The 20726-nt window shown below is 38.1% G+C and overlaps 1 protein-coding gene across 1 annotated transcript in view; it reads right to left on the reverse strand.

Moving 5' to 3' along the window:
* LOC149578670 (protein RADIALIS-like 3) overlaps nt 1-20136 on the reverse strand; it is a 65356-nt gene extending 45220 nt beyond the window's left edge. The window contains exon 1 of the mRNA XM_089830993.1: nt 19434-20136. Coding sequence (XP_089687119.1) covers nt 19434-19765 — 332 coding nt within the window. The 5' untranslated portion in view covers nt 19766-20136. The remainder of the gene's footprint in view (nt 1-19433) is intronic.
* Between the last annotated feature and the right edge of the window lie 590 nt (nt 20137-20726).

Genomic DNA, 20726 nt, shown 5'->3' on the forward strand with positions numbered 1-20726 from the left:
GTTGGGTTTTCTTTACTGGTTCTTTCCCAGTTGAGCTCTTGAACCAGTTTTAAATTTTATATATATATATATATATATATATATCCAGTGGCTCGTCCACTTTGCCAAAAAAGAAATAATAATAATATTAGATATATTAATACACATTGTTGCCCATTATCCAATAAATACTTATTAAAATGACTAAATATCAATCATATAAACATAACCACTAATTTAAACTAAGTTAATTATTAAATTAAACTCCATGAAGTGGCAAGAATAAATAAGTAATTCACTCGAGGGTCATGTCATTCAAGGGTCCACATACATTAAAGTGGGGCCCAGAAAGGTGTAGGATGGGAGGAAAAATAAAATAAAACATACTATGACAAGTCATACCTAAACACTCCCAAGCGGCCCACTATGTGGACAAGTCCAAAAAACTAGAAGTGACAATAAAGTGGAGCAAACAATAGTCAAAAGGAAAAGATAGGAAAGCAAAAAAGGCAAATGTGGTAGCAAAAGTACATGTGGTACCCGATATATCTTAAGGAAGGAGGACTTTTTCAATAAACATACCATTCAAGATATGTGGCAGCTTAGAAACTAATTCTCCAATAATAATTTCCATCATAATTCCATTGGATATCCCAAGCTATTTAATATCCAATCAAACTACATATTCCTCTTTACTAAAGGCAGAAAATAAACATTAAAAAGGTAAGAATTATTAGTTAAAAAGTAGTATGGTTTATTAATAAAGAGGTTTATTAATTCAACAGATTTCCTTATTAAGTAAAGTGGAATATTCATTAAAGAAATGTTAATTAAATTAGAAAGGCCATCAATCACGTAACAGAAATATAATTAAAGGATTCAATATAACAAAGGGATATTGCCTATATATATATATATATTTTTTTTATTTTTATTTTTTTTAAATTTTTTGATCAGTAATAGGTGTTTAATTTTTTTAATGAAGAAACATAAAGTCTTACATCATAACCATACTCCATGCTTTCCTACTTCACAAAAAGTTTATTTGGTCCGAACCATAGTCCTTTCATCACACTAGTACTATTAACCTCTACACACTATTCTATCTATTACAATGGATAACGACATAATCAGTTTGTAGTGCCTCTCCCATTTGACTTTTGTAAGTCGTCCTAATGGATGCACCCTTGCTGATCTTTTGTTGTGATGGATCATGATTGTGACCCTGAGTGGTCTACACCGTTGAGGTGTTTGGATTTATGTTTCTTTATCAGTTGCGTTGATTATGCTTTTGACTGATCTTTGAGATTATGATGTGATTTTTGGTTCACTAAGGTTTGTGCCAGTGGTTACCAAGATCGATGTGGTATCATGAGGTTGTTCCGTGATTACCTTGAGATGTGTGCAGAGATTGCACTGTGTACTTTTTACCATGCTACACGGGACTAGGTTCCTGTAGCAGTGGTTAGTCATGTTTATGACTGTGTTTGCTTGTGTGTTTTAAATGCCTTTTTAATGCAAAGTAATCAATCATTATTAAATGCTTAAGTAATTAGAATGGATTGTTCTTGTTGGATTATTTGGTTATTTGTTGCGAGCATTTACCTTGTTATATTTCTGATTAGAGAGATATTTGTTACTCATGTGATGTTTTACATTTGAGATGACCTGAGGGTCAAATGTTACTCTTTGATTCCAGTATCATAGATATTAGACTACTATGCTGTTCAGTTAATCATATTGCATGATGATGCCATTTTGAGATGACAGTGTGTTTTATGATGATATCTGGTTATCTGGTATTTGGACATACCTCTGATTTTGTTATGTGATGGATTTAATGCTATGGTTATTTACTTCATTCCTGCGTTGTTATGCTTTATGCGAACGTGAGTGATGTAAATAGATTATTTTAATATAATTAAATAAATGGTCAAATTAGGTGATTTAATGCATTTATTGCTTCGGCTATGTTATTATATGCAATTGCACTTGATCGTGTTGTTTAGTGTGCAAGATTTATATCCCTGGCAATGGCACATGGAGTTAATGATTCAGCCTTTCATATTTTACCAATGTCGCCCTTGTATGGTCGACGTATCCTTAATTAAATGTTTAAATTAAACATTTCGATGATTATTAAATCCGAACTCATTTGCATTATGTGATTAGACCAGTAAGTGTGTCTGTGCATTTAGAGGTTCGCATTGTTGCGAAAGTTGTTTAGGTGATTTCTGTGTTTTTGGGTTTTCGGGCTTTTTAATTGATTTATTTTCATTTCTGACAGCTTTGCCATAGATGAATTCCTATTTATAGGAATAGCCTGTTTTCGTTTGGGTCGATTCGGGGTTTAACTAGATTGGCTGGTTAAATGCCCTAATCGATTATTCACCCGAAAATTGAATAAGTACCCAAAGAGGAATTTAATTCCTCACTTCTCACTTTCAAATTGGAAAGTTGGAGAGTAAAACCCAAAAATCCTCTTCATGAGTATTTACTGTTTTGTTCGTTGTGGGAGCTACGGGCGTGGGATCGTTGCGAGGTTGGGCTCGTTGGATCTAGCTCGGGAAAACCTTGGATTGCCGCGATTTTCAGCCACTTCTGCGAGCGATTTATTTTCTAGTTCAATTTTCCGTTTTGCCCTTTTGGCTGTGAGGTAGGGCTTTCCTGTTTTATTGTTTCTGCTCCGTTTCTGCTTCTGTTTTTGGTAGCCGTTTCTTTGGAGGCTGAGAACTAGTGTTCCCCTCCATTTCTGTATGTTAGTTCTACCCGGTTGGGCGGGTATGAACATTTCCCTGTTTTTTGGGATGAGGGTTTGGGATTTTGCACCGTTATGCTGGCCGTTTTTGCATACGGTGTCCGATTTCATTTATTTTTGGATTTTTGGGGTTTTTGAACCCAAAGACCAAATGGGTCTTAATTTTGAAGTTTTCCAAATTTTTGGGAGTTTTTACCTCGTTTTGCGTGCCGCCCTGTTTTCTCGAGTTTTCTTGGCACAATGTGGGTCGTGGACCTTGATGATCCGTTTGGATATCAGTCAGACCACTTTTGCACTTTTATGTTGCATTGGGATGCGTGTCGCACCCGTACTCCCGACGTTGTGTTCAGTTGAGTGATTTTATACTTGTTATGGTTTCCTTTAGACCTTTTCTTTTGTTTCGTGAACGCTAGGATTCTTGTAGAATCCATACTCTCGGATTGAGGCCGATTGAGTGAGTTCATGATGTTTGGTCTTGTTACATCATTGGGATTCGTGTAGAATCCATACTCTCGAATTGAGGCCGATTGAGTGATTTCATGATGTATGATTTTATTGGCTTTGGGATTCGTGTAGAATCCATCCTTCCCGTGTTGCTTTCAGTTGGGTGTTTTTTTTGCATTGTGTTCTCATTCCTTTCTTTGTGTTATGATCTTCGTGATGGTGGTGCGCCACACACGAGTACATACGCGTACATTTGTTGGGTGACTTGCGAGGCCCGATCTTCCGTGGATTTGCCGGAAGTTATGATCATTGGGGTTGGGATGGGAGTATGCATGCCCACGAGCACTTGTCGTAGGATGAGCATGGGTAGGGTAGGGTAGCATATGGAGGGGGCTTCTATCTCGCAGCCCGGCGATCATGACGCCATGGGTATGGCTGAGAGGAGCTTGTATAAGTGATAATTAAATAAAATGTGTGACTGATAATAAAACTTAAGATAATAAAATGGTACTTTTGTGTATTGGCCTTCCGTTGAGGGAGTTGAGCTACACAGATCCGAGCTTGGGCTTTTCGATGCCAAGCGACTCTCCATGATGTCAGCCCCTACTTAGTAGCCTTTTGGGTGTCTGACCAGGACCTATACTCCTTGCATTGTCTTAGATTCTTGGTTCAGCCATCATATTGTCTGGCATGAGTGTTAGCCATGGATGTTGTGATTTTTGTGTGTTTGTGGTTGGATCATTATCTCCATCAGCACGGCGGGTGTGGACCTACGGGTGCCACGTGGTTGGGAGGCGTAGCTACCTTCACCACTGCTAGGGATTGGTGTACAGAGACGATCTTTTGTCCTAGTGCGACCGTTGCTGGATGTTTTCACTTGGTACTTCGGGTTCCGGAGTATGCTTTCTTGTGATTTATGCTTTCATTGGGATGCTTGTATATCATGTTTAGATGATGTCATTTTATTTGGCGCATTCCCTTATTATGATGTTTAGCATATGATTAGATGATGTGATTTGCTTTAGTAGTATATCTGTTGCTTACTGTTGTTTAGCATGTGATAGGTGATGTTATCTACTGTAGGATTATCTTATGCGTTATCACTAGCATGTTAGATTTCCTTATGCTTATATTGTTGCATGTTTTAGTATTGACGTCCCTATTAAAACAGTACCGACGATCTGGTCGGTGGCTTGGGATGTTACGCGCGGGGGATGGCTAGGACCCACGATGGTCTTATGATGCTATTAACGGTTGGGAGGAACCACGTACTTAGTTTGGTTGTTTTGTTCCTGAGATGTTTTTATGTACATTGCGATGTTGCTTTTGTTCTCTGCGATGTTTATTTTCAGTGTGTTCTTTGCTGCTGTAGTTTAGATGGTTTGATGTTCTTCATTTTGTGTTGTTCTTGCACTCAAGTGTTCATTCCTCAAGCCTTTGTGGATCCGGTACTCCCCGGTGTGGAGGTTCTTTTGTTGGTTTTTCCCCGTTTTTGAGTTCTGGAAGTGTTTTTACTTTCTATGGGCGACATTTGTTCAGCATTGTGCGACACTGATAAAGTATCACAAGCCCATAGAAAGAATGTCGTACGATACTATAAAGTGTCGCACGCATTACTGGAGAAGTGTCGTACGACACTGGAAGAGTGTCGCACGGCTTTATGAGAAATGTCGCGTGATACTTTTCCAATATCGCACGCCTTCTTGAGAAGTGTCGCACTCAGTAAGGGAGAAGTGTCGCCCTCCCTTAGTAAAAAGTGTCGCACGGTTTTTGTGAAAAACCTGCACGTGCCATCAGCGGGCACTTTTATTCGTGATCCGATCTTTTTGAGAGTGATTTTGGATACCCTTTTGGGCGTTCTTCGAGCCTATGTTGTTGCATTTTGAATTCGGGAGGTTTCTTTTGAGATTCAGTTTTTGGGTTTCTATTGTAGTCCTTCGCGGGTTTAAAATATATCGTTTAAGTATTTAATTCCTTATACTTAAGATATATTTTAATATATGCGACAAATCGTTTGAGATAGGTTTCAGACCTCTCAGAGATAAGTTATGGATTTTAGGAAATTTCAGGGTTTCAGAAATCTAGACTTAGCCAATTTTCAGGGCTTCAGGATTTCAGGCTTAGCGAAATTTCGGGATTCTGCATTTTACCCCAGCGTGGTGTTTTGTTGATGAGTGGTCATTTCTTGTGCCCTCATCTTGTTGTGGTGGTTGTTGGCTTTTGTTTGGGTGTGTCAGTTGGGTAGTGGCGTTCGGAGATTCGTTGGTTGTCGGGACTGTGTTGAAGTCTTCCGTTGCGATCTTTGTGATCCCTGTATGATGTTGTCTTGTGCATTCATACTTATAAAAAATATATATATATATATCTTGGCTTGATTTGAATCCTTGTTTCCAAGGATCTCCGGGCGGGGCATTACACAGTTATTCATTTACTATTCTATCTAAAGTTTAGCATTTCAAAACCTAGGCTTCCTGGCATCATTCTGTCCCAAAACTATGCCTTGTTTGTTCGTGCGCTGCCCTTTCCTAGTGGATTGAGTCTGTCTATCTTCTTTGTCCAAAAAACATTGCTAGCTTCTGCTAATCCTGGTTGAGTTTCTATTTCTGCCCGGTCATTCCTTCATTTTGCCTCTCAACTCCCTTCTATCATCAGCCTTCTCCACAAAATTTCAAAAAAAAGTTTCACCTACAACGGACCCACTCCATTCATTCCCCACCTAACCCAGACCTTGACCCTCTGCTACTCCTGCAATGGCGAGGAATGTTCTCCCACTGAGCTCCAACATCAGCAATTTCAGCCTATTCCACTCACTCCAATTCCCTCATAACTCTCTGCCATGCCTCCTCTACCCTTCGATACATTAAAGCTTTATCAACGCGAGTACTCCAACAGAGAAAAGGCACATATCTAAACCGTTGTGCTTCATCTTCATCTGCAAAACACTCAAAAATATCTTGTCCAATACCCAAAATCAACCATTCCAATATCGATTTTAGCCCTCCCAGCATGTCCTCAACAAACAAAGCTTTCACAAATCTTCTCATCTCCTGAGTTTCCACATTCAGCTCCAGGCCCTATGCAATGAAAACAGATATGACATCTAGGTTTGTTCTTTACCAGTCGTTCTTGAAACTGATCTCCAATGACTCCCATGACCACGAGAATCATTTCCTCCGTTTTGATTTTCAGCAAACCCTTCAACCTTTCATGGCATGCTAGTCCTTATGAAATTCTCAAAATAGAAAAGTTATATTAACGATGTTTATCAAGAGATGACTATTATTTTATGAGAACAATATAGTGCCTTATGGGAAGAGATTGATCTAAATGCTAATAGTGTCACTATGAGAGATTGATAATCTCCATCTAACTAACATGCCTGAGATTAAGGAATCTCTATAATGTCAGTATGTGAGATTAATGATCTTCATCCAAACAACATGAGATTAAGGAATCTCTACAATGTCAGTATGTGAGACTAATAATCTGCATCTGACTGACATGCCTAAGACTGCCATCATCTCTATAATGTCGGTATACAATATTGATATAATCTCCATCTGACCAATGTGCCTAAGAATGATGTGCCAGAATATTATGATGAAGTCAACATATGCATATGTGACTGGCCTTAGATAAAGGATGTCCCATTCAAGAAGAACCTTAAGGGGTGCAGTCCAAAGAAGACGATAGAATAACTAAGGGTTAGAAACCCGATTTAGAGATGTCTTTAAGGTTTGGAATTAAGATAGAGCATAGAATATTAAATTTAAAATTGTTAATGTTTAATTCTGACATTTATTTTGCAAGTATAATGTGTCCTAACTAGGGGGGTCATTATAGTGGTATTAGAGCATAATCCTGCCATCCTATGGAATTCGTTAGTTCACACATCAACACATCTAGAGAATGATGGTAAAGCAACTAGCCCAAGAGTTGAGAAGCCTAATGGAATCGACGAACAAGAGGTTTGAAAGAACCAATGAAAGATTCAAGAGCTCCAATAAAATATTGCTTGAAGCTATACAAAAATTAACAAAAATCATAGTGAAAGACCTAACCCAAATCTATAATGGGTTTACATTCTAATTATGAGGAAAATAAACCAGCACCACAAAGTTCAGGTAAGAAACAACCACAAATAGCGTGGAAGAAATCTCACAAATGTATGTGAGCTTGGATCCAAATTTTTTATAATATTAGAATAGTTTAAACATATGAAACATATGGATCCAGTTTAAACATATGAAACATATGGATCCAGAAGTGTAGGGCCTCCACAAAGCTACTAAGAAAGGCTTCACCTCCTTTATATATACAATTACTAAATGGGGATGAACAAATAGTATTAACTTTCAGTAGATATATTCACATTATATAAACCGTGCAACTAGCCATTGAAAGAGTTTATAGGATATACTTCAACTAAGGCATAATCACCGAAAAGTGTGGAAGTTTCACAAGGGTCAGTTGCCCCAACAATCATTAGCATTGAGGGCATTGTCCATTGCAGCAAAATAGAGTTGATCATCCCAACTGACAACTTCGTGATTTGTTAAGATACTAGCATTTTCAGTAGAGCTTCCCATATTAGGATTAGTATCCAAGAAAGCAATTCTTCTATTCTACCCAAAAACTTACTTGTGCGACAACCAATTTTTTTGTAACTATATTGAATGGCAGCGAGGATGATGTTGTATGGTGGAAAGAGGATGGTCGTACAAGGAAGGAACTGGATGGCTATACGTGGAAGGAACTGGATAACTATACATGGAAGGAACTGGATGGCCATATGTGGAAGGAACTAGCTGGCCGTACTTGGAAGGAACTAGAAAAAAGGTTGGCGTGCGGGCTAGAGGAGAGGTTGGCGTATGGACTAGAAGTGGGCAGTTGGCAGTTGGTAGATGGCAGAATAACAGATGCCAAATGGCAAATGGAAGATGGCAGATGGAAGATGGCAGAGGGTGGATGGAAGATGGTAGATGGCAGATGGCGAATGCCAGATGGCATATGGCAAATGGCGGATGGTGGATTGTAGATGCAAGGACAGTAGATGGCGAAAAGAATGGTTGTTGTACGGAAGGCAAAATTTGGGGGACGTACTATGTAGACATCATACGAAGGGGAAAGGAATGGCGTACGACTTAGGGTTCATACAATGGGCAAGAGACGAAGATGGTAGTGTAATTAGCAGAGTTGGAGGGAGTAATAGTGGAGGGAAATGTTGATGGCATACGGTGCAAGTGATAACGGATAGGCATACAAAATAAATATGAAATAAGACAAATAAACACAGAGAGTGATATTACCTTTGAGTTGCCAAATGAAAATAACATTGAATATGCATAGGACATCAATTTGCAGCCAAATAAGGAATATAGCTGCAATAAAGATGGTGCTCCGATTTGCTAGATTTGAGCAAAGTAATACATAGACGGAATAGGGTGAGGGTTGAATCCCACCAAAACCAGAGAGCCGAGTAGGGAAGATCTTCCACTTCTGAAATGGCGAACAATCCCAAACTCCAATAAGAATTCACAAATACAAAGAAATAATCTAAATTGCATACCAACAACTTCTTACATGCTGCACATAAATACCCCTTCGGACAAAACTCCTGAGGGATTACAAAGTATGTCGACACGGCAAACACCTACCAATAATTAATAAAATTAGGCACTTTATTAAATAATTAAACGTCCAAACAATATTTTTAAATTTTGGGACCATTAATTATTTAAAATACTTTATTAAAATTGGGGACATTACAAATCCTTGCCACCCAAAGATTGCTTGTCCTCAAGCAATCCACAACTCTAGGATCTCAACCCACACATGGACATGGATAACTATATCTATTGGAAACTCCAAGCTTCTTCAGGATCACATGAGCATAATTGAATTCAATTAAGATGATTAGACCACCACCAAGCCTCCGTTATGTCATTCTGATATAAAAATTGTTATGTCCAAAACCACTAGGATTTCATGGAAGCCAATCATAAAACACATTGGGGCTCCAATCCAAAACCTTCATGGGATCACGCACACCAACCTCCTCTGGAGTCTCATCAACCAGGTGAATCTTGCCACTTCCATGAGGATGGTCTTGAATTAGTGCGGATACAATGCCTTCACTGAATGCATCACACTCCAACACTATTACTATTCCCATGGTTACCATTGTGTCAATCAACATTGTCACTATAATAATCATCACCACAATTGTTCCAATTAGTATTGTCATGATGTCAGTCAACACTTCCATCGTACCCTTACTAGTTGACACCATGCCAGTCAACACTTTCACCTTATCAGTCCACACTACTATGACATCGAGCGACACTACCAATGAACCTGCACCAGTCGATACTACCACCATGCCAAATGATACCTCCATTGTACTTGTCAATGTTGTCATAATGTCAATCAGCATTGCCACAATACCTTTACCAATCAACATTGCCACCATGCCACTCAACAATTCCACCGTAGTAGCTTGCACTACCACAATGCTAGGCAACACTACCACCGTACCTATATCAATTGACACTATGGCAATCGATACCATGCTAGGCACTTCCACCGTACCAAATGACATTGTCATAAGGCTCGATGACACTACCACTATACCTGTACCAATGGGCATTATGCCAATTGACACCTCCACTATACCAGTCAACGTTGTCACTGTACTAGTGAAGAGAAAGTGTTCATGATCACCAGGATTCCAAAGAAGCCAAACATAAACTGTATCGATGTCCAAATCCACAACCTTCATGAAACCATCAATCTCTACAGGAACCTCACAACTCATGTGGATCCTATTGTTTTTAAGAGGAATCCCTTCACATGGAAAATTTGTAATCATGCACGACTTAGGCACAACTGAATAATGAACTCCATGTTCAACCAATTGTGGTTGCTCTTGCAAGGAATCATCAGTAGCATCTCCATAAAGTTGAACAGCTATTGGTAGAGCTTGCTCATTCAGAGGATCATTGATAGGGCCCAAATTTTCCAATTGATCCACAGGTTTTCCAATTGATCCACAGGTGTCGGTTCGATGAAATTAGTGCAAGCATCTTCTTCACCCTTTTCGTCATCTTGAAGTTTTAGGTGCTCTCCACTTATAGACATAGCAACAGATTCTTCCAAATCCTCATGTGACTCCTTATTTCCCACATCACTCTAACTCCCATAACCAACCTCCTTAGCCTTGTGCATTAAGATGTCAATTTTTCTTCAAAATGCTTGAATAAATTATTGACCAATTTACATGTTGCAATAGAAGGAACACATTCGAGACTGCGAATGACCCATAACATAGATGTGATAGGTTGGGGTATTTCATCCATCTCTTCAATGCATGAAATCATAAGTTTCTCCATAGCAATTGAAACCCTGGTATCATGACACTCCTTGATTGTGACCAAGAAGTGATGAAACATATCATGGATCAAGTCTTGCAACTCTAGATCTAAGAGGAGGTTACCTACTTAGACATTTGCACAATTCTTCAATATTGTAAATCTCTTACTAGATGGATCACCACTAAAGTCATCAAGGTTATGAAAGTTGTCAACAATCAAATGCAATATCTTTATCATGGTGTTATCATCATACAGTGCTCTAGGGGCCGAAATTCTCAAGATCTCACTAAGACATGTTGCAACTCCCAACCTTATTTCCTTCTCATAGTGTCTTAAAAGCTTGGGTTGACATAAGGCATCCTTAATTAGAGAAAGGATCCTCTGTATAAATCTTGAAGGTAATTGGTCCAACTTACACAAAAATACTTCTAATATATCTAATGGAAGATCAACATCCTCGCTAAACTCTTTGCCAATCTTTTGTAGTGCCTTTATCCACCACTCTCCATCGCCATTGGGCACCATAATATCATCCCAATCCCAAAATCTCTCAATCATCCCAACAGGCTGGCAAGATTACTAGCTCTAATACCACTGTAATGTTCCCGTATTGTATCCAACAACCCAATTTATTCCTATTACACCCAAAAACTTGTGCAACAACTAATTTCTTGTGACTATATTGAATGGAGGTAAGGATGATGTTGTACAGTGGAAAGAGGATGGTCGTACGGGGAAGGAACTAGATGGTTGTACGTGAAAGGAACCGGATGGTTATATGTGGAAGGAACTGGCTACCCGTACATGGAAGGACCTAGATGGCCGTACGTGGAAGGAACTAGCTGGCCATACTTGGCAAGAACTAGAAGAGATGCTAGCGTACAAGCTGGAGGAGAGGTTGGCGTACAGACTAGAAGTGGGCAGGTAGATGGTAGATGGTGGATGGCAGATGGCAGGATGGCTAATGCCAAATGCCAGACGATGGATGGAAGATGGAAGATGGCGGATGGCGGATGGTAGATGGCATATGGCAGATGGCGAATGGAAAATGGCAGATGGAAGATGGTAGATGGCAGGACAAAAGATGACAAAAAGAATGGTTGTCGTAAGAAAGGCAGAAATCAGGGGACGTACAGTGTAGACCCCATACGAAGAGGAAAAGAGTGGCGTACAACTTAGGGTCCATACGATGGGCAAGAGACAGAGATGGTAGTGTAACTGGCAGAAATGGAGGGAGTAATGATGGAGTGAAGTGTTGATCGCGTACAGTGCAGGTGATAATTGATAGGCATACAGAAGAAATATGAAATAAGTCAAATAAAGCAGAGAGTGATGTTATGAAAATAACACTAAACACTAGATACACACAGGACATCAATCTGTAGCCAAACAAGGAATATAGTTGCAATAAAGATGGTGCTCCAATTTGCTAGATCTTAGCAAAGTAATACACAAAAAGAATAGGGTGAGGGTTGAATCCCACCGAAACTGGAGAGCCAAGTAGGGAAGATCTTCCACTTCCAAAATGGTGAACAATTTTAAACTCCAACAAAAATTCGCAAATACAAAGAAATAATCCAAATCGTATACCAACAACTTCCTACATGGCGCACATAAATACACATTCGGAAAAAACTCCCGAGTATTTACGAAGTATGCCGACACAACAAACACTTACCAATAATCAGTAAATATTGGGCCCCTTTATTAAATAATTAAGGGTCCAAATGATATTTTGAAATTTTGGGACCATTAATTATTTAGAGTACTTTATTAAAATTGGGGACATTACATTTTCAAAATCCTTCATGATGGTGGAAGGGTATTTAAACAAATTAGTTTTAGGATCAGCTCCTTTCCTAGTCCCATTACTAGCAATATCACCCCCAACCACATTTTCCTCCTCATCACCACTAATAGTAGTACTTCCACTACTGCTCATTGTGCTTTCTTTTGAGATTTAAATATGCAATGAAAATATGAGCTGAAACAATGAAAAAATTCTAAAAACATCAAACTTTTTAAGCTGCAAATCCATTTAGAAAATGGAAAATGGAAGCATAAAGAGTTTGATACTTACTTGGTGCACAATAGAGAAAGCTCAAACCCCTGCTCAAGCTCTTGGAAACAAAAAAATCACCTCCTCTTCTTGCACAATGAAAACCCCGGCCAACTGCAACACACTCCAACTTCACAAGAAAAACCAAACAAATGTCAAAACAACCATAATGTGGTCGTTTTTATCTTTTAGGGCATTGGAGGGGTGGGGCCCACCAGACAACCAAGTTAGGATAAAAATATATATGCTTTTTATTGTTTGATGATTGAGGGACATTTGTGGCGTCCCCTATCATACTCGGGGCATAAATATGTCCCATTTTTATTTGCCAAATGTCCCCAAGTATCGGAGACGTCTTTTGTGTTTTTTTGCAAAATGGAGATGACGGGGGGACATCCCATACCCATCCTCCCATCCTAGGGACGTCCCCGTCTCGGAAACCTGGTCTTTTTGGGAGGGGACACCTACCTGCGAAATGTAGGTTTAAACATCATAAAACCTTAAATACAACATTTCAATGGTCAAACTCAATGCTCAACATGCATTTATAATTCAAAATTATTGTCAATATGCATGTAATATTAAAAAAATAGTGTAACAAATGAATACACCCAAGAACATAATTTGAAATTCATTTTCAATAGCAATAAGCACAATAACCCACCTTCCAAATTAAATCATACTATTATAATTTAATTTTGAAGCTACAACTCCAACTCATTGTAAGTAGTCTGATCTTAATATGAACATATTTTCTATACAGTTCCCATTGTGATGTGGGTTTGTTACAATAAGATGGTACTTTGATTCGACCTCCAATATTTACCAAATCTTCCACAAAGGACCCAAATCAACCCAAAACCAACCCAGCACTCATGTATTGCAACAAATGACATCAAGATGCATGTTCTAGGACTGTAATGCATTTTTCAGACTTTCACAGCTCCATGCAAATAGCCTTCTATATGATTTTGAGCATGTATCATGATTGTAGCAACATTCTTTATTTCACAATTCTTGATGTAATGTTGTCAAATGCTAATCAGAGGATGCCAAATAGTAGGAATTAACTACCATATAGGAATAAGCATGTTAAGGTGAACTTAGAAGGGGTAGGCCACTTTAAAATTAAAAATAAAATAAAATATTTTTATAAAAGAAAATATGTTTTGTAAGTGCTAATGTCACTTCTCTCCTCGCGAATGCCTACCTGCCCCGACACTTCCAAGGCATCTCCAGCCATTCTTGGGATGTACGAGCATCCCAAAAAAAATTCTAGAAGTCCTTGAGTTTCTAGGAGATTTCCTGTAAATTTTGAAATAAAGGGGACGAGGTAGGTATGTCCCCTAGTTGTCACAAAGTCCTCAAAACGTTTCTTGTACGAGGACAGGGGATTTTAGGCTGGGGACACATGTCTAGGCAACTTGGTCACATTCCCTCAAGATTCCTCTTAGTTTTTTTTGGGTTGGATTTCATTGGCTCCAAGTTGAGATGGACCACCAGTTGGAAAGAACTAACAAAAATTGCCAACTTTACAACTTTAGCAAGGTTGAGATTGAGGAACACTTTATCTTCCGCTACCCTATTTACTATGAGATCAGAGGGAGCTCATGTTGACTTTTCAAAGGGACCCAATATCTCTCCACCTTTCTCAATTCACAATTCAAAGATGCCTTGCTCTCTACCTGTAGGAAGCCATTAGACTTCGGGATCATTCTCTTCAGCCCCCCTTATGCCCTAAATTTTGCCAACTCATTACCTCCTCCTTTGGGACTCTTCCCACACACAACACCAAAAGGTAGTTGGTTACCTTTCCCAATCACTCTAGGCCTGTGAGACCCCATAGAGGCTACACATAGAAGTCACCCTCTCTAGTTGTACTTGGAACATTTAGCAGCATCATTCTACAGCTTGCCCCTTCATCTTGAGGTTCTCCTTCACTGCTCTAGTTTCTTGGTGCTAGCTTGGTGAGTTGTGGGCTTGCTTTCCCCTCCTACCTCGCTGCCTCTCTCTTTGTGGTTGTTGCCTTGGTTGTGATTTGTGCTTTTCTCTAGTCATTTTTTGATGTCTCTACTAGGCATTGCCCCCTTGTTTGTACTTCTTAGTCCCCTTGACCAATTTGTGGTCACTTGTTGGACATTAATAAATTTATCTTTATCTTTTATTAATTCTTGCTTACTTCATGCCTTCCCTTTTCTCTTTTGTTCTCTCTCTGCCCTTTCAAATGAACTTCTTTTCTCCCTTTTTATATCTCATGTTTAATGGGGTCGCAACTATTCATTTCATGCCTTTTGAACCTTCACTAAACTAAATTTAATTATGTTATATTCTAATTTTATAATTTATATTTCAATTTCAATTTTATATGTATTCTTTTATATTTTAATTTTATTATCATTTATTATTAAATCCTATTAAAAAACGGAACATCATAGTCCTTCAAAAAATTGCTTGTCCTCAAACAATGACTGAATGAACATGGAATCCCATCCATAATCTACCTTCCATTGTACAACTTTGATATTATCATTTATTTGTTCTCCCTTATTTCAAATGTGAATAATGATTGATAGTAAAAACTTGGCAAAGATTGACTTAAGACAATTTCTCTCATCTTGTAGAAAAATGATCAAGACCATCTCATAATGGTACCAATTGTATTCGCAAAAAAATCAATGTTTGCATGATAGAATGACTCGTATCTAAGACCTTGAATATAATAAATTCACATCTTTAAGTTTACTCTAGTTATTCTTATATTCTAGATCAACCAAAAATATAGAACGAGCATGGAGTGTACACTTGAAAACACAAAGTATACATATGAATGCATGAAGACACAAAGCATACACGGAATAGATACATGAATATATCCGCAAAGAACACACGTGAAACACAAAGCATACATGTGAATACATGTAGACCTAGTTCACTTGGCCCACAAGAGGTAGGAATGTCCAACCATGACCAGATCCATCTCTTGGAGTAACCAATTCAAAAAGAGGCAGAAACATTGAACTAGGACTAGATCCATCCTTTGGAGTAACTAATTCACAAGAGGCTAGAATATCTAACCAAGACTAGATCCATCTCTTGAAGTAACCAATCCACAAGAGGTAGGAACGTCCAACTAGAACCAAATCCACAAGAAGCGAGAACATCCAACTAGGACAAGATCCGCAAGAGGCAAGAAAATCTAAGTAGGACCAGATCCATCTCTTGGAATAACCAATCCACAAAGGGTAGGAACATCCAACTAGGACTAGATCATCTCTTGGAATAACCAATCCACAAGAGACATGAATATCGAACCAAAACCAAATCCATTTCTAGGAGTAACCAATTCACAAGAGGCTTCAACCACGACCAGATTCATCTCTTGGAGAAATCAATCCACAAGAAATAAGAACGTCCAGCTAGGACAAGATTCGTCCCTTAGTGTAATCAATCCACAAGAGGTAGGAATGTTCAATCAAAACCAAATCCATTTCTTGGAGTAACCAATCCACAAGAGGCAAGAATGTCCAACTAGGACTAGATCCATCTCTTGGAGTGACCAATCCAAAAGACATAGAATGTCCAACCAAGACTAGATCCAGTCCCTTGGGGAAATCACTTCATTATTTGGCACACAAGAGGCAGGAATGTCTAACCAGGACTAAATGCATCCCTTGGGATAATCAAACTTGTTTCTCATCTCAGTCATAGGACTATAACTTCTCATTACCCTTCCATGTAAGGTTAGTTCTCAAAACTTTTGTCGCTCTTGTGTCTTCTTCTTGGTTTAGAAAGTCATGAATATCTCTATTTGCATTGTCATAACTTCATCCGTGCAACACAAGCTTGGCTTCTCTCTATCACATTCTATGGACTGTCATCTTAGCTTTCAACTCTACCTTTGGCATAATTGTACAACAGTGTTCTTGAATTTTCCATACAGACCAAATCTTTGAATTGTTTCAAGGGTTTGAGATTGTCCAAATGGTCTTTATTCACTGCAATAATCAATCTATTTCCTGCAAAGAAATAAAAGAATAAATGATTGATCTCTTTCTTGAATTAGTTCTGAAACTCCTTTAGCAATTTGCTAGAAAACTTTGCTTCTTAAATCTGCTTATAGTCCACTCAAGGTCTGTACATAAAAGCCCTTCAGATCTGCAACAAAAGCACTTCAAAATCTGCTTAATGTTCTTCAAAAACTTCTGCTCAAGAGGGTCTGAGACAATCTTCTCAGAAAATCTAAAACAATTTGATTACTAACCTTCAAAATCTGCTCACAAAGTCTGTTCTGACCTGCTTTTTGGTTAAAGTGATAATCAATTGAATCCATGATAAAATGATCTCCAATAACTTCTCATTTAAACCCTCCAAATACAACTTGTAATGTCCCTCAAGCTAGCAAGAACATGCTCTGATACCACTGTAATGTCTCCTTCTGGGATCACCTTTTACTTTTCCAAAGCTAAAACAGGAGCAAAAAAATGTAGTTAGAGATATAATTCTTATTCAAACAAGATGAGATAAAATATATATATATCTAAAGTTCGATTTCTCGTATCAGGCTCATCTCTTATATCAATCTACATTATCAAATGGAAATTTTTGGCTCAGTCTACCCTCAAAATCTGAATAATACTCTTTAATTGTCCCTCTTCCTTTTTTGCTTTGAATGGAATATTCTATATACTTTACTGGTGAAAGAGTCACCACCTCTCATTAGAATATAGTCACCATTTTTCATTGTCGCCAATGAGAATAATATATTACTCTCCAAATTGCTCTTCCTTCCTCTCTCCTCCTTTTCAAATGAAGCTTTATTCTCCCTTTTTATCTCTCATGTTTGAGGAGTCGCAACTTTTAGTAACTAAATTTAATTATGTTATATACTTCTTTTATAATTTTTATTCTGTTATATTCTATTTTTTTGATCTTCTGTAAATGCTTTTGACTGAAGCTATGAGCCAGTAGAGTCACATTTGGGGGGGCATCCCAATGGTGAACACATTACTAGTGTTGAGGCCTTAACATCTCCTAGATTTGTCTCATGCTGAATTTGCCTCCTTATAACTCCCCTCCTTATCACTTTGGTCTCTCCTTATATTTCCCGTCTACACCCCCCACCCACCTTGTCTCTCCAAGCAACTCCACTTGTATCTCCCTCATTGATCCCTTATATCTCCCAGCAATGTATTTGGGCTTGCAGTAACCACTTCTCTGTTGATAGGACATCGGTGCAGGCATCACCTCCCCTGAACAGCAGTATCTGCCTCAACATTTTAAGTATTAATGTCTTCTGTTCATCTGTCTGCCATGAATATGCATTTTGATCTGCAGCGAATTCAAACCAAAGAACTCCCTATCAACAGGGATCACAACCACCATTGCGTTGCAGAGACATACCCATTTTATATTTTAATTTTATTATTATTTGATAAATCCTATTTCAAAAAGTGGGCATCACAAGATCACAGTACATACTCAAATGTACGTGGAATCTACGAACATCATCCATCATATTTATCACTGAGATCATTTGAGCTTGGTCACTATATTCGACAATGTAACTTTAAATGGGTTTCCCAATTTTCCTTCTATTCTACAGCTATTAAAGTCAGGGAGACATGAACTTCAAGGCCTGTTCCCAAGATACAGGAAGCTTTCAAGAAAGAAAAGATAAATATGCATACAACTTTACTGGTATCAGTAAACTACTAAAGGTTTTTAGTATATGATACGTATGTTTTCTTTAGCCCAAATTTTCTCCTAAATTTTTCCACTTCTCATATGAGTTTCCTGTTGACAATGGAGATGGCAATCATGCCGATTACATATATATTTCCAATAGTGTAAAAATAAAGCTTCTTTTAAGATCCACAGTATATTGCCCTTAAATGGACAGAAGGAAAGATATGGGTTTATTGTCTTTATAGTTCTAATTCATTTTTTCTTCCATTTTATCTTATGAATTACTGTATGATTAAGGGATCACTCTACAGTACACAAAATTACTACTTTTTGTCTGCCACTTCTCAGTTACTATGTATTCTTTAAAAGCATGTTTCAAGTATGCTGTAAAATCTTGAAAGCCCAAGTTTAAATTTGTTTACAATTTTTTGTTACTAATGTGAGATATGGGTAAAAGTAACTGACAGGTTAGGTTCCCTGCCATTATTTTGCTTCGAATGTGGCAATCATACATATCATGGATTATGGTATAAAGACTTTCTTTTTAGCCGATTTGACGTTAACCAGAGTGCATATTTCCTTGCACATCGACAATTTGCAAACAGAGCCTATGTTGTTGGCAAAGTTGCACAAAAAACGCAGGAAAAACCCTGCAAATTGAAGAGTGAAGTGAAAATTGGTGAAGGGCTTGGCAATTACTTGGCCGAGAGTTATAAATGGTGCACAAGCCACTAAACTGGGACCATTATGAAATCTTAAGATCAGTTCACCACGTATATTGCATAAATTGTCTAAGTTGAAAATGACTGCAAGTGTGTGCTTTTACCATTTTCCCAGAGATTCGACTCAACAAGAGAGTATTTGGGCATTTGGCATCGTAACCATGGACTGCAGACCTTGGATATTAACCACTACATAGGTGGAGAAACTACCATAAAATCATTGCCCCACAATTAAAGATACATTCAATCTCAAAGTGCTATCATATTTGGGCTTGACCTTGTTTCAAATAAAAAGACTCAAAGGGTAAAATAACAGTTTTCTCTCTCTCAAAGCTTTCCAATTTGAAGCAACATGAATCAAGCGAGAGCTGTCTAACACACAAAACCAGAGAGAAAGGCCAAATAATAATTACCTCTGTTCGTCAACTGTCCAATGGATGTCTTGGCATGGAGAGGCATTTCCCTTTCCTTCCTCATGTTCCCCATCAATTTGAATTATACCCTTTGCGTTGTCATCAAATGCATAGTCTGGTAAGGGCACTTTCCCATTCTCTATACAATTCAAATCCTCCAACAAAACCTCATAATGTATTTTGACTTCATCAGGGCTCTTCCCTCCTCCTACCATGGAAGCCACATTGTGCCAGCGATCGGGGGTATCCTTATCATAGATAGCCAATGCCGTCTCAAACGCCTTGTTCTCCTCGCCGCTCCAATCTGCACAAGCTCTCCATCTTTCCACCATATCTCCCTCCCTTGTGAACACAAAGCTTGGATGTACAGTCCTCACATTCTACACTATCAAAGCAAATGGGTAACACGAATTTACCATTCCTGATTCTCTCATGCAGAAAACCTACGAATCAAAAAGAAGTTGATATAGCTTTCGAAATCAGTGAATGAGCAAGAAAGAACTGAAAAGACCCCAAAGAACTGAAAAGACCCCACACCAAACTGGAATCTGAAAACACTCAGCATCATCCATTGAAATTGCACAAGAAGGGACCGAAGACTCGAATGCCATATACTATGAAACGTCGAGTTGACACGAGTATTGGGTTGGCAAAAGTTGTCAAAGCTGGAATGGACAATCTCGCATTAGAGACTTTACAAGACCATTAAATTATTCAGCAAGTCAAAGACATCAACTTCTCGGTTGGAATTCCTCTTGGTTGGGTCTTTTCTTCGAAGTTGTTGGGGAAGAAAACTGGGTAGTTGTTACATTTGTTTGTCCGCGTGACAAAATCTCGATTCAAATTTAGTAAATGGTGAAAGTAGCCTATTTATATTAAATTCTATTTAGTTTGAAATTTATTATGAGAATAGTGATATAAGCATGTTGACAAATCTCCGGGGTTTTATATTTATTTTCACTTGTATTATTTTTTATTTTATTTTAGTTTTATTTGTTTGTATTTTAATAAAATAATATTATTGTTAGTTTGTATGTCTATACCAAATTTATGATTTCAAGTGGCATTCTTTATTATGAGTTAATCTTATGACGTGTGAGAGTGATTCAACATATTATAAACCTAACTTAAACTTTAAATTTTGAACTCTTGTTGAATAGTAAACTTATATGCATTTAGATAAAAATTTGCTATGTCGTAGTAATTAATAGCACTCATTGAGCATTAATAAATAATTAAAGGATCATGAAACAATCATTCAAATATCCTAAGCATCAAAGGCCCTTCGTAGGA

The sequence above is a fragment of the Cupressus sempervirens genome, chromosome 1 (genome assembly GCF_028749045.1).
Source record: "Cupressus sempervirens isolate cs-2001-9-10 chromosome 1, ASM2874904v1, whole genome shotgun sequence".
Lineage (NCBI taxonomy): Eukaryota > Viridiplantae > Streptophyta > Pinopsida > Cupressales > Cupressaceae > Cupressus > Cupressus sempervirens.